At 38.1% G+C, this 13,846-nt stretch overlaps 1 protein-coding gene across 2 annotated transcripts in view; it reads right to left on the reverse strand.

The window, feature by feature from the left end:
- The window catches only part of SGCD (sarcoglycan delta), a 559,487-nt gene that overhangs the window by 210,456 nt on the left and 335,185 nt on the right, over nucleotides 1-13,846 (reverse strand). For both annotated transcript variants that reach the window (XM_049647926.1, XM_049647925.1), the window contains exon 3: nucleotides 2,504-2,605. In XM_049647926.1, coding sequence (XP_049503883.1) covers nucleotides 2,504-2,605 — 102 coding nt within the window. The remainder of the gene's footprint in view (nucleotides 1-2,503; nucleotides 2,606-13,846) is intronic.

Below are 13,846 nucleotides of genomic sequence, written 5' to 3' on the forward strand. Positions count from 1 at the left end.
CACTCTGTCTCTCAAAAATAAATAAAATAAAATAAAATAAAATAAAATAAAATAAAATAAAATAAAATAAAATAAAATTAAAGTAAAGTAAAGTAAAGTAAAATAAAATATTAAATAAAATAAAATATTAAATAAAATATTAAAAACATTTAAAAAATCTGCTCTCTTGTACCATATGTTGTTTAGCCAGATCATTTATATATTTACAGAAATATCACTAATATAGAAGGCTTGGCAAGCTTTATCCTACAGGCTATTTTTTGGTGGCCCTCAAGGTAAGAACATTGTTTCATTTTCAAAGAGTTGTAAAGAAGAAAAAAAACCAGAAGTCTAAAATATTTAAATATCTGGCCCTTTACAAATAAAGAGGTCATCACCAGTAGAAGGAAATTATAAGTCAAAACTAGTGACTTAAAAAGTTTAATCCAGAATAAGAAGATTGGTACACACACACACACACACTCACACACACACTGAAATACTATGCAGCCATAAAAAGAATGAGATCATGCCATTTGTGACAATATAGATGGACTTAAGAGGGTATTCTGCTTAGTGAGCTAAGTCAGATGAGAAAGACAAATACCATATGATTTCACTCAGATGTGAAATCTGAAAAAAGCAAATGATTAAAAAAACTAACAAAAAACCAAATCATACCTATAAATACAGAGAACAACTCCGTTTGCCAGAAAGCCGGTGAGTCGGGATGGGCAAAATGAGTGAAAGGGATTAGAAGACACAGGCTTCCAGTTATGGAATGAGTAAGCCACAGGAATAAAAAATACAGCATAAACAATATAGTCAATGATATTATAATAATGTTGTACAGTGTCAGATGGTAGATACACTTGTAGTGAACATAGAGTAATATATAAGCTTGTTGAATCACTTTTTTTAACCTGAAACTAATAGAACATTGTGCCAACAATACTCAAAACAAGTTTAATACAGGTAAGATTAATCTAAAGTACAACTAGTAACTCAAAAGATAATTTAACCAACTTGCCAGGCTGGGAGAAATAAATACAGATCGAAGCAATGCTTCTAAGAGTGATTTCTTAAATGCTGGAAATTGACTATTTCCATTCAGTTAAACATGGAATCATCACTCAGCCCTCCTTATTATAATCTTATCTCATGATTCCTTCTAGGATGTAATTTCTTCAAAGATGAGAGATACTATAAATATAGTACTCTTTGTACTTTAGTGCTAACTCAGTGTGCTATGAGTTCCAGTTAAATTTTATAATCACTGATTGGGTTGCTGAAGTGATTTTCTCTTTTTGATAATTTTAACATCACGACTCCCTCCATTTTACTAGGCACACAAGGAAGTAAACTTATTGGCAATTCAGTAGTTGCATCCAGTTTAACAGAATTCAGTAGTTTAGACAGCATTCAGATAAAAGTACCCACTGCATAAAGTTGCTGAATTTCATTAATTATGCCCATTGATGCACGCCATGCAAATAACGCTTTGGGGAGCTTTCACATTACTCTTTGTTTGCAGGTGGGCATGAACCAATCCCAGAAGAGCAAATACATTAACAATCCTTTTCAGACAGCAAATTCCACCACCCCACCAAAAAGACGAACACAGAAACAAAGCCAAAGAAACAACCAACTGAGAAGAAAAAAACACTCAAAAGCAAAAATTAATTCTGATCGTATTGCTTAATAAAAGCAAACCAGAAATCACTTCTATCGTGACAAAAATAACAGATGAGAGAAAAAGCTTAAGTAGGAGACTCTGGTTAATAGAAACATTTTGGAATTCGATTTCCTGCACTGGAGTCCCTGGTCTACTACTTCGTAAGTGTGTGGCTTTGAACACAGTACCTCACTCAGGCTCAATTCTTTAATCTGTAAAATTGAGGTGACAATAATTGCCAACCCTATGGACAAATTTGTGTTTTTGACAAATCAGTTACTAAATTAGGTAATGGTAATGCCTGCAAAGCAGCAAAGTACATGGAACAGAGAGCATTAATACCAGATTAATACCAGACCAGAGTAATTAGTACCATTTCAGAGCATGGTTGCTGATTACCGAATTGATTCTAACCAACCTTGGCTACCTTGTCCAAATTCTTAATGAAAAACAAAATTCTAGTTCTTTAGTTCTGTGTTTCTAAAGATAGTATCTAAAGCACTTGGCAATTAAAAAATGATAGCAATACTTTTGGGATTTGTATAGTACCTAGAGCACATCCACATTTATTTTCTTGGTTTATTTGCAGCAGAATCTAGAAAAGTTCATTAACAGAGGTTATTACCCTCTTTTTGGCAGGAATAGAGAAAGGCTCGGAGAGGTCATCATCATCGTTTACGGTACCACAGCAGTGCTTATGCTTGAGACTTCAGATATGAGCATATCTCACTACCTATATTACCATTCCTTCCCATAATCCTCTATACTCTGCTGATGGCTGATGATAAATTTCCCTAGATCTAGAGTCAAGAGAAACAACCATTCCTTTTTCCTGCAGCAGAAACTTACTGGTCGGGACTGGATTTCTTTGGCGTAGAGAGGTTGCAAGAATTCGGAGTCTCCTTCTAGTTTTAGACCTTTGTCTGTGATTCTCAAGTTCCCCATTCCATCCTGAAATAGAAGCACAGAGATAACATAGAAAATGCAATTAGCCAATATTTCGAAAAAACCTCAGGCTTTCAAAAACGGAAACAAAGTATTGCCCCCCTTTTTTTGAGAGGGTGAAATGAGAGGAGGTCCAATAAAATACTAGGAAGTATTGTTAAATGCAATTATGCATATTACCCTCTTTGCTCACTTATTCTGGGAAAATTCTATTCCAAGCAATCTGTAATGCCCCCTAGTCATTTACTAGCACAGATGAAGGAAGCCCTTTTGCTAGGAAGTGCAGAAAGAAGGGAGCCAGGAGGTGAGTGGGATAGAAGAAAAAGATAATTCCCCAGGTTAAAGAAAAAGGTCCAATTTCCAAAACTTGATGCAGAAATTGTTAACTGGTAGCCTCATGGTCGAATCCAGTTTTTGGACACGGTATGTTTTTCTCACAAAATATTTAAGAAGTCAAATTAGTTACCAACATTTTTACCAACATTTTATTACAGAGATATTAAAATGTATACAAAAATAGAAAGTGTAAATAGCACACACCTGTGTACCTGTCATTTGTCTTCAACAATGATCCATTTATGGCTATCATTATTACTTTACCCACCACACTCATCTCATTTGGTTAAATATAACCATCACTACCGCCATCACAACAAAAAATAAATAAAATCATTAATATCATTTAATGCTCAGTGTCAATGTTCAAATTTCATTCATTTAAATTTTCTCTCCTTACATTTGCTTATTTGGATCAAGTTCCCCGCTATAATTAGTTGGTACATGAAATACTAGGTCATATCCTGAAAGTCTCCTAAGTCAGTCAGTTTCTCTCTCACATCCATACACATATACATACTTTATTTGATAAAGAAAACATATCATTTTTGTGATAGCATTGCCCAGAGTTTACATTTTGTTGAGCATTCCCATAATTTCACACAATGTGTTCTTTTGTCTCCTGTATTACCTATAAATTGGTAGTTAGATCAAGAGTCTTGAGAACTCAGTTTTATAGGAAGGACACATTCTAAGAAATGGAATATATTAGTATTCTATTGCTACTATCACAAATAACCACGAACTCAGTGGCTTAAAACAACACAGATTAATTATCTTACAGTTTTGTACATGTCTGATTCAGGACTCAAAGGGAAAAAATCAAGGTGCAAGCAGGCCTGTTGCACCCCTTCCTGGAGGCTTGAAGGGAGAATCCAGTTCTTGACTTTTTCTAGGCCCTTGAGGCTGCCCACACTCCTGGGCTCATGGCCTCTTTCATCCTCAAAGTTCACATTGACTGGATGACTCTGACAATGAATCTTCCACCTCCCTCTTCCACTTTTAAAGATCCTTGCAATTTCACTGAGCACACCTGGATAATTCAGGACAATCTCTTCATTTTAAACTCATCTGATTAGCAACCATAATTCTATCCATAATGTTATTTCTCTTTTGCCATGCAATGTGACATATTCAGGGGTTTTGAGATTGGGACAATGACATCTTTGAACTGGAGGTTATTTTTCTAATACATGCTCTGTCAGGAGACATACAATGTCTTCCACGGTGATGTCATCAGCCACTGGTGGTCTTTGCCCAGAGGATATATTACTTCACTAGAGATTTCAAATTGGTGATAAACTAATTCTATTATTTCTTAATGTATTAGCTGGGGTATTCTATCAGGAAAAAGTGCATTTCATCAACTGTTACCCTAAATTATGGTTTACAAAAACCTGAAAGGTGCTTGATTTTTCCTCCTTTATTTATTGATCCTCAAAATATTGATCACCTAGTATCCTCCAAAGATAACCAATGAGTGCTTCTTTTTTCTTTTCTAAGAATCATTATGGACATTTTTTACTTGCGTCATTCCAGTGTAGTTTTTATTGCTATTGAAGTTCTAACTGTGCTACCCTTGGTCAGCAGGAACCTCTTCAAGTTGGTGTCTAGGTTATTTTAATATGACCCAGTAGTCTTTGATGGACCTTATGCTTCTGGTATGACAAAATGATCTAGAGTTATTTCACAGAACATCCTGTCCCAGGCCTGGAACTAGTCATTTCTACTAAGAACACCTGTGGCACCTTTTTGTGATAAGTAGTAATTAGAAACCACAAACTGAGAGCTTCGGGTGCTCATTGCTACTGGGTTGATCCTTGTGTCTGTGGACACAGCTGGAGAATAAGTTCTGAATGTTGTTTTTTTTTAATAGAATAAACTATGAATTCTCATTAAACTTCAATTCAAATTTAGGACTTGAATGTTTCCATTTAATACCATAGATCTGACAATGTTATTACCTTTCTTTCAAACCAAAAATCTGTGTTCTCAATAACAAGAAAATGATTACTCATTTGATTTAACCTACAATATACAGTTACTACTATTCTAACATTATGATTAAGCAGAACAATTTAAAATTTGTCTTAAAACAACCTTACAGCACATCCTACTAGGAAGGTACGGTCAAATGACCGGATTTCAAAACCACTTGAAACAATTCCATTATGTATGGTTAGGTTATGCCACCAACCTGCTGTCTGGTAAGGTTTAATCATTTCATTCCCCACCACCTCTCAATTTTTCATGAATGTTTTAAGGTTCAATTTTGTATTATAGTTCTGTGAACTGTTAGGTGGCACCAAAGTCAAATCTACAAATCAAGATGTATTCAAAGAAGTCTAGCTTCTTTCCTTGTCCTTCCACCATGTTTCCTTTTTTCCAAATAAGTGTGGATGTGTATCTGTATCACTCAGTGTTCTCCAGGGAAACAGAATGAACACACACACACACACACACACACACACACACACACACACTCACATTCATTTTAAAGAACTGGCTTTAGCAATTATGGAGGCTGACAAGTTTCAATATCTGCAGTTAACAAGCCAGAGACCCATTTTAATAAAACAATATACACAGACGTATATAAAAACACATACACACACACACACTTTTTAAAAATTTATTCCTACATTTTCCCAAACATGTGAAAACTGAAAGATTTAAATAAAAATTCCAGGTTTTCAGCTTCCTGTGAAGCTGGAAGCCTTGGGAAACCTGAGCCTGCCTTCTCTCATAGTCACCACTGGCTGGAAGTGAGTAGCTGACCTAGGCTATGCTAGGGACCATATACTCTTCAGTTTGCCAGTTCACACCCAGCCTATTTCACTAAGTTACATTTTCTCAGATTCCTCAAGTTCCTATTGAGTCTACCATTTCTTCTCTCTGGCACTGCCACAGGGTCTGTCCATCAATATATTCACGACAGACACCACATTGGGGGGTATTGAATGACCATGTGGGAAATGGGCACTTTTCCCCATCCCTCCTTCATAACAGCACTTCAGCCTGTGGATGAGAACAGATTTTTCAGGTCAATATTGTCCTTTCATGGATAGCATGCCATCTGTATATTTCTATTTTTGGTACTTGCCTGGACAGCTCTGCCAAAAGGGTCCCAGACTGGGCATTCAAACCCAGTGTGAGAAGCAATGGGCTGAGGGTATGTTCATATCACACTAGCAGCAGGTAGAATCCACAACCAAAGAAAAAAAAAAAGAAAAAGTTGACATCCACCCAATCCCCACCCCCCAAAGTATATGTCAATTATCTTGTTTTGGTTTATTCTTGATGATTTTTGTTAGTTGGAGAAACAGACCTTTTCATAGAAACACATACTAAACCTGACATCTATAAACCAACTAAACTGGTTTGTTTGTGTGATGTGTGTTAGATAAGAACGGCTAAACATTCTTATATAGAAAATTATATTTGGGGTAATTTAGCAAGCCTATTTAGATAAAATCTATCTCCCTCCCCTCTTATTAAAGTGTATAGATCTGCCATTCTTAATATTTAGTGGTAACTTACTATGTGCTTATTACTATACTCTGTGTTTTCCATGCTTTATTTCATTTTTCTGAATTTCTACTGAAAACTACCATGTTTCTTCATGAATTTAGTCATAAGGAAATAAAACTATAAATGCAAAATTATTTGGCTATTTATTGAGTTGCTCATCACCTTGCCAGTTATGAGAAAAAAAATTAAAACTTAAAAACTACCCAAAAGTTTCACTGTTAATGCAGAGCCTGATGCAGGGCTCAAACTCATGAACCTGGGTTGAAATGAATAGTTGGTCGCTCAACCAACTAAGCCACCCAGGTGCTGCTGCATAATCCATTATTAATGAAATAATAACTCAATAAAGAAATATATGTGCATTTTTACCATTTTTATATAACTATATATAAATATTCATACAGATACACACATACAATCATATGTGCACATAGGAAAAATTCTCAAAGAAATTTCATAGGGGAAAAATTCTAGAGAGAAATATACTTAAATGTTAATAATGAAAATCTTTACATGCCTAAGATATGAGTGTTTTATTTTCTTCTTTTTGCTTGTCTGTAGTGTGTCATTTTCTATAAATAGCAATTGTAATGAGAAAACTTGTTATAAAATAGTAAGTTCTCACTGATTTATTTACAAAATAGTAAGTTGCTTTAAAAAGTAACAGGTGTCAATAATCCATGTCATATACTAAGTGCTATACACATATCATCTCATGCCATCTTCTTAATGATCCTATGATATAGTCTTTATTTTCCTTATTTTACAGGTGAAAAAATATACTGATCCGTAACTTGCTCATAATTGCACAGCTAGTTAATTACAGGATCAGGAATTTGAACCCAAGTCTTTCCAGTTCAGACTATATGCTCTACTCATTATTCTAACCTCATCTAATGTTTGCAAAAGTAATATATGTAAGTATCTGCTGGATTGCATTCTGTCATTTTGATTATCACTTACTTGGTGAGAGCGCTCGGTGATGGTACAGACGGCCCTCTCCAACTGCAAGAATAATGCCATCTGTTCTTATGGTCAAACACCTCTATTCTCTCTTTCCGGGGTCCAGAATTTCTTTATTATAACCCAACTATTTTCCATGCCAAGGAGCATAAGCAAAATGAATCATCTGCTATTTCTGGAAAGACTGCTGTGTACATAATCGTGTGCTACAAACCATGGGGAGTCAGAAAAAAAGAAGGCCTCTCTTTATCCTTCCTCAGAGACAGTTTATAATACAGGTGGCACACAGCCAGAGTGAAGGAGAAGCCAGATGACCAACATCTGAGAAATGCTCATGTCATCCAACAGGCAATGGATTCCTTTGCAACAGTAATTTGACATTTACTTCAATACCTCTTTTGGTAGGAAACTTAACATAAACTTGCCAGATCTCTACCATTTCATTCAGTTATCAGTTCTTCCTATTCTTGTGAATCATCACTTCATTTTTCCAGTCTTCTTCCCAATCCCTAGGTCTGCCTAAAGTATTAGTGGGAAAGGTCTACAAGTAGTATAATTTTTTGTTATTGGCACCTATATTCTAAATATAATACAAATTAGAGTGTCCAATTACGTATGTTCCCACATTAGAATCTTCTTTATGGCTTTGGAACAATTAGACTGGATTGATACACATCAAAACAACTTGAGAATAGCCTTATTTAAAACATTTCACCTTTAACTGCAAACATAAGAAGCTATCAGTATTATTAAGATAGGAGCTTTAGGTCAGTTTTAAAGCAAAATTTTCCTCCCAGTAAGATGCAAAAGAGGCATTTAGATGGAAGATTCACAGTCATTTCAAAAGTAATTAGGAGGAAACAGAGCTTTATGTCCCCCTGTTCAAATGGTAAAACTTCAGTATTCTTAAAGGCAAGCATAAAAATTCTAGCAGCCAGAAAGCTGGGCTCCACAGGGCCAGATCTGTCCAGTTAGTGGTCCTAAAGTCTATAAAGCATGCTCAAAACAAAAGTGGGGGGTCAGGATCCCACTGTCATCCCAGTTGGGGCAGGGCCTCTCCTGTCCTATATATTGCAGCACACCACTGTCTACCCACATGCCTGGCACACAGGGCTTTTCACACGTACATGAGGAAATCTCAGTATTCTCTCAAATTTAGAATGGCCTCCCTGTAAGGTCTTTTGAGGGAAAGAGGGGTTGGGGGTGGGGATGGGAGCAGAGGTGGGTACAATCCAGAGACTCTCCCTTTGGGCTGGTCCAAGAATGATGACATTTCTTCTTTTTTATGCAGTCGAGACTGGTTGGTTGTTTCAAATGGACAGTTTTCTACAAAATGAGTACAGAATAAATAAAGAGATTTCCGAGGGGCAGGACAATGGACTGAAATATTAATTTGTTTCTTTCTTCCCAGCTTTCATGCTGACCCCTGGCTACTTTCACTGCCATTTCAAATAGGTTCCTAGGCTTTGTAAATATGAGGCTTAGAGATTTTGAGAGCAAAGGAGCATAGGCAGCCTGAAAGCAGTGGGGTTTCTTATCTTTTGTGAAAGGTAACTCTCACTGAATGGACTATGTTAGGAAGGGAGGTGAGAAAGAGAGGTTTTCCAAAGGGGGGGGGGTGGGTGGACAAGAGATTTGTCAAGGCAATGAATTCTAGAGGCCACTGTCTTCCAGGGTCCCCAGGAGGGGATACGACCTTAGAAGGAAGTGGCTGTGGGGTTCCAGCTTCCCCAAAGTCTCCTTTCCACAGCAATGGCAGAGAGGTCCCCTTCCCAGACTTAAAAGGACCACATGCTTGGGACCACGGTTCTCTCAGTCACTGCCAATGAAAGACAGTCACTAGTGTCCCCAGAGGCCTTCCCACTGGTGCTGGCAAAACACTGTGGTGTCCCCAAATTCCTGAGATGTGAAACACTCTGCTGCCTTTTGTGGGGGGGGGAGGAGGGCTGGGAATTAGTATTATGTTGATTTAAAGATCTTGCTATTTCTTGCTCTTCTGATTTTCCTTCTGCATTAGCATCAAACAAGTTTTTAATTCCTTCAGCATATTTCTAAGCTGGAAGTACTGTCAAGTTCTATTTTAGGAATCAAGTTGCAAGCCTATCTCCTGCTGAGCAATTTTAATGGCAGGCATTACTTGGTTTTGTTGAAGGGTGAACCATCTTTATCTATACACAGGTTGCTTCAGAATGTAAGCTGTATGAGGGGCGGGAGTTTTGTTCACTGTAGTCTCAATTCTTTTTTTTTGTATATTTATTTATTTTTGAAAGAGAGAAAGAGAAAGTGCAAGTATGAGGGGCACAGAGAGAGGGAAACAGGGAATCCCAAGCTGGCTCCTGCTGTCAGCGCAGAGCCTGACATGGGACTCCATCTCAAGAACCATAAGATCATAACCTGAGCCAAAAATCAAGAGTCGGATACTCAACCGACTGAGCCACCCAGGTACCCCTATAGTCTCAATTCTTAAAATAATGCTTGGCTCAGCAAATATTTATTTGATGACAGAATTTCTTCCTTCTAAAGGGTGCATTTTGAAGAGCACTGTGGCGATTACAAAATGTTAAAACCTAGGCTTATCTCTTGAGCAGAGTCCAATAGATCAGAACATGCATTCTCAACAAAGGTGATAGTGTCCCCAGTGGGTGAAATTTGGTGACTGGAGGGAGTTAAGAAAAATCTTAGTTTTTTTATGTATAAAGCACAAATCATGACTAGGTATAGAGTGCATATACAGTATATGTGTAGTATTAAAAATTCATGAGTGGGGGAACAATTAGGGAAAAATATATCTAAAAATGTTCTGGGGGAGAGGAGGCAATAAAAAAAAGATTGATAAATATTGAATCAGAGTGTCAGAGATATGGAGACTGCTCTAATTTTTTCCCCTTTAGTCTATCTATAAATGGTCACTTCTGCCATTCACGTATTGAACCATCTTCTTTGGAGTTCCTCAGCCTGTAAAATGTGACAGAACAGAGCAGCACAGGTAAGGAGAAACTCCTTAATGTAATATTTAACACCGTCTTCATCTGGCACCTGCACACTTCTCGAGCCTCGTCTCCTGCCAGTCTCCCTTCTCTCCGGCACAAAATATGCTAGCAATTTCTCCCAACTCTTCCCCTTTTCAAGTCTTTGCATATGTCCTTCCTTGGGCAGTAATGCTCTTTCTAACCCTTCTGGCCCTCTCCCCAGCCCTTTGGTTCTTGTTAGATGTCTTTTCCTGGTCTGGGGTCCCTGTCTGAGGTCTCCTTATATCCTGTGCGCATCTCCATTAGAGCATTTATCGCATGGCACTACAGGGATCCATTTCCATCTATGTCCTTCCTTGCCAGACGTCAATATCCTTTGAGATGAGAAATACTGTGTCACTCGCTATTCAATCTCCATGGCCCAGCACACACTATCTAAATACGTGACTGTGAGAGCAAAAGAGAAATAGGCTAACCCAGGGATGGTTCAGAAAGCATGAATCCATACAAATATAAAACCGTAATATCAAAGCTACCGTTTCCATATGCATTAGACAAAGCACCCTATTGACATTATCTCCATTAATCCTTACTGGCCGTAGGCACGGTTTACCCATTGCACAGTTGAGGAAACTGTTGCTCAGACATGCTGACATACCCTAACTCGAAAATAAAAGTCCTTCATCACTACACTCCATGTGGCACTGCTAAGCTCTTAGTGGGTGCCCAGCCCTGTGCTAGAAGCCAAGTGAGGAGGCATGTAGATAGAGTCTCTCCCTTCTAGGAGCTTCTAGGCTAAAGGAAAAACACATGAGTGACGTACATGATGGCAAGGATGTAGATGCACAGGAACTCTCACATACCACTAACAGGAACACAACATGGGGCAAAACTTTGGAAAAAGGTTTGACTGTTAAAAAGTTAAAGCTGGAATTACCATATGACCCAGAAATTCCACTCTTAGCTACTTGCCAAAGATAAGTAAAAATGTATGTTCGCACAAAGACCCGCATGCAAATGTTCCCTGGAGTAAGATTCACAATAACCAAAAGGTGGAAACAACTCTAATATCTATTAAGTGATGAAGAGATATAAAAAATATTCTCTAGGTGTGCAATGGGATACATTTCAGCAATAAAAAAGATTAAATGCTGGTATGTGCTGCAACACGGATGGACCTCAAAAACATGCTAAGTTTTTGGCCTCAGACACAAGAGACCATGTATTGTATGACTGTGCTCATATATGATATCCAGTGAAGTAAACTGATGCAGAAAGTAGATGAGTGGTCATCTGGGATTGGCAGTAAAGTGTTACCAGAAATAGGCTAGATGAATTTATCGGGGTCACACAAATTCTCCGAAATCAGATTGTAGTGACAGATGCATAACTGAGTAAATTTATTAAAAGTCATTGAAACATTCAGTGTAAGCTTTGAGGCGCCTGGGTGGCTCAGTCAGTTAAGCATCTGACTTCAGCTCAGGTCATGATCTCACGGTTAATGGGTTCGAGCACCACGCCGGGCTCTGTGCTGAAAGCTCACAGCCTGGAGCCTGCTTCAGATTCTGTGTCTCCCTCTCTCTCTGCTTCTCCCCTGCTCATGCTCTGCCTCTCTCTCTCTCAGAAATAAATAAACATTAAAATTTTTTGAAGTCATTGAAACATATATTTAAAAGAGGGAATCTTATAGTACGAAATTTAACAAGTTTTTTTTTTTTTTTTAAGGAGTAACAGACATCTAATAATGTTCACAGAAAAGAGGAATCCGGTTTCAGAGACACAGTATTATGTGCTCTGGAATTCCCAAAATCAGCAAAGAGAACCGGTTTAGAGATGCCTGCCAGGGGAAGGACATAGGAGGTTAGAGAGAGTGCCAGTAAGAGACAACCCTATTATGTGCCTATACCTGGTATGGAGTTACTAAAGGGACAGGGTGGCAAGTGTCGGTCATCAAGGACCAAGGTGAGGGTGGGAGGAGTAGCAGGAAGGAAGACAGAGCTGAATTAGACATAGGACGTGTGTCTGTAGTCAAGGCAATCACATTGTGAGCTAAGCTATGGTGGTAAGTGGTGGTCTTCTTTTCCAGGGAGCATTAAAAATATCAGTGCTTAATGAGTAACACAACAGCAAGAGAGAGGCCCAGATGACCGCTCAGTGTCTAGGTCAGAGCTTCTGATCCTTTGTTTGAAATGCTACAGAATCTCAAATGCATCCGTATTCCGTTTCTTTTACCACTGATGTCAATTTATCTTGTAGTTTTTCTTTCTTTTCCTTCCTACTGCAAAGTTACCACAAAGCTAAAAGTTCATAGATTGGTTAGAACAGTGTGTGTGTGTGTGTGTGTGTGTGTGTGTGTGTGTGCGCGCGCGTGAGAGAGAGAGAGAGAAAGAGAGAGAGAGAAAGAGAGAGAGAGAGAAAGAGAGAGAGAGAGAGAGAAAGAGAGAGAGAGAGAAAGAGAGAGAGAAAGAGAGAGAGAGAGAGAAAGAGAGAGAGAGAAAGAGAAGTATAGAGGGGCAGAGAGGAGAGAGAGGAAGAAAGAAAAGAATGAGAATGAGGAGCAGGAGGAGGAGGGAAGAAAAAAGAGGAGACAGAGACAAAGTGGGGGTATAAGACACACATAGGCGCCAAATTGCTTTGGTGCCTCAGTGGGTCAGAAATTGTGATTCCTCACTTATGTTTTATAACATTCCATAAAGTTGCTTTTAATGATTTATAGATCCAAGGCCATGATATCTGAAGCATTCTATATTTCCTGGTTGACAGTAGTAATGTATGGATGGACATTCTTTGCTGTATACTTTCCTGGGGGTGAGTTAATCAGCCAAAGAGAAGGGTTACACACACACACACGCGCACACACACACACACACACACACACACACACACACACACACACACCTATCTAACTATCTATCTATGAGCCTAATTCTCTTTATTTTCAAATTGCTTTATACCTACTTGTCCTTCAGGGCATACCTATTAGTTTCTTTAGGAAATCTTCCCTGATTCTTAAATGCTTTAGAAGCAACCTTTCTTCAGTAACTGGAACACACAGACACAGACAGATAGATACACAGAGCATTTCAGTAGGGCTAAGAATACGAGTTCTGCAATCATAGTCACGGGTTAAGTGTTAGTTCTTCCACTTAACTTTCTATATCTCACTCTTCCTTATATAAATACTTCGATAACCAAGGTAATTATATCTTCTAAACTGAGGATTAAATCAGACAATCCATGTGCATCAGTCAGAAGAGGTTAGGTTGTACCATGATAAAAACAACAAAATGCTCAGTGGCTTCAAACAACAAAGATTCATTTCTCACCCAAGTTATATGTCCATGGAAGCATAACAGCAGAGTCAGCCAGGGATATCAGAGGATAGAGCAGCCATGATTTTGAAAATTGTGCTGCTCTCTGACTTTGGGCACATGCAGGGTTATATTTC

Source organism: Panthera uncia, assembly GCF_023721935.1.
Source record: "Panthera uncia isolate 11264 chromosome A1 unlocalized genomic scaffold, Puncia_PCG_1.0 HiC_scaffold_17, whole genome shotgun sequence".
NCBI classification, from domain to species: domain Eukaryota; kingdom Metazoa; phylum Chordata; class Mammalia; order Carnivora; family Felidae; genus Panthera; species Panthera uncia.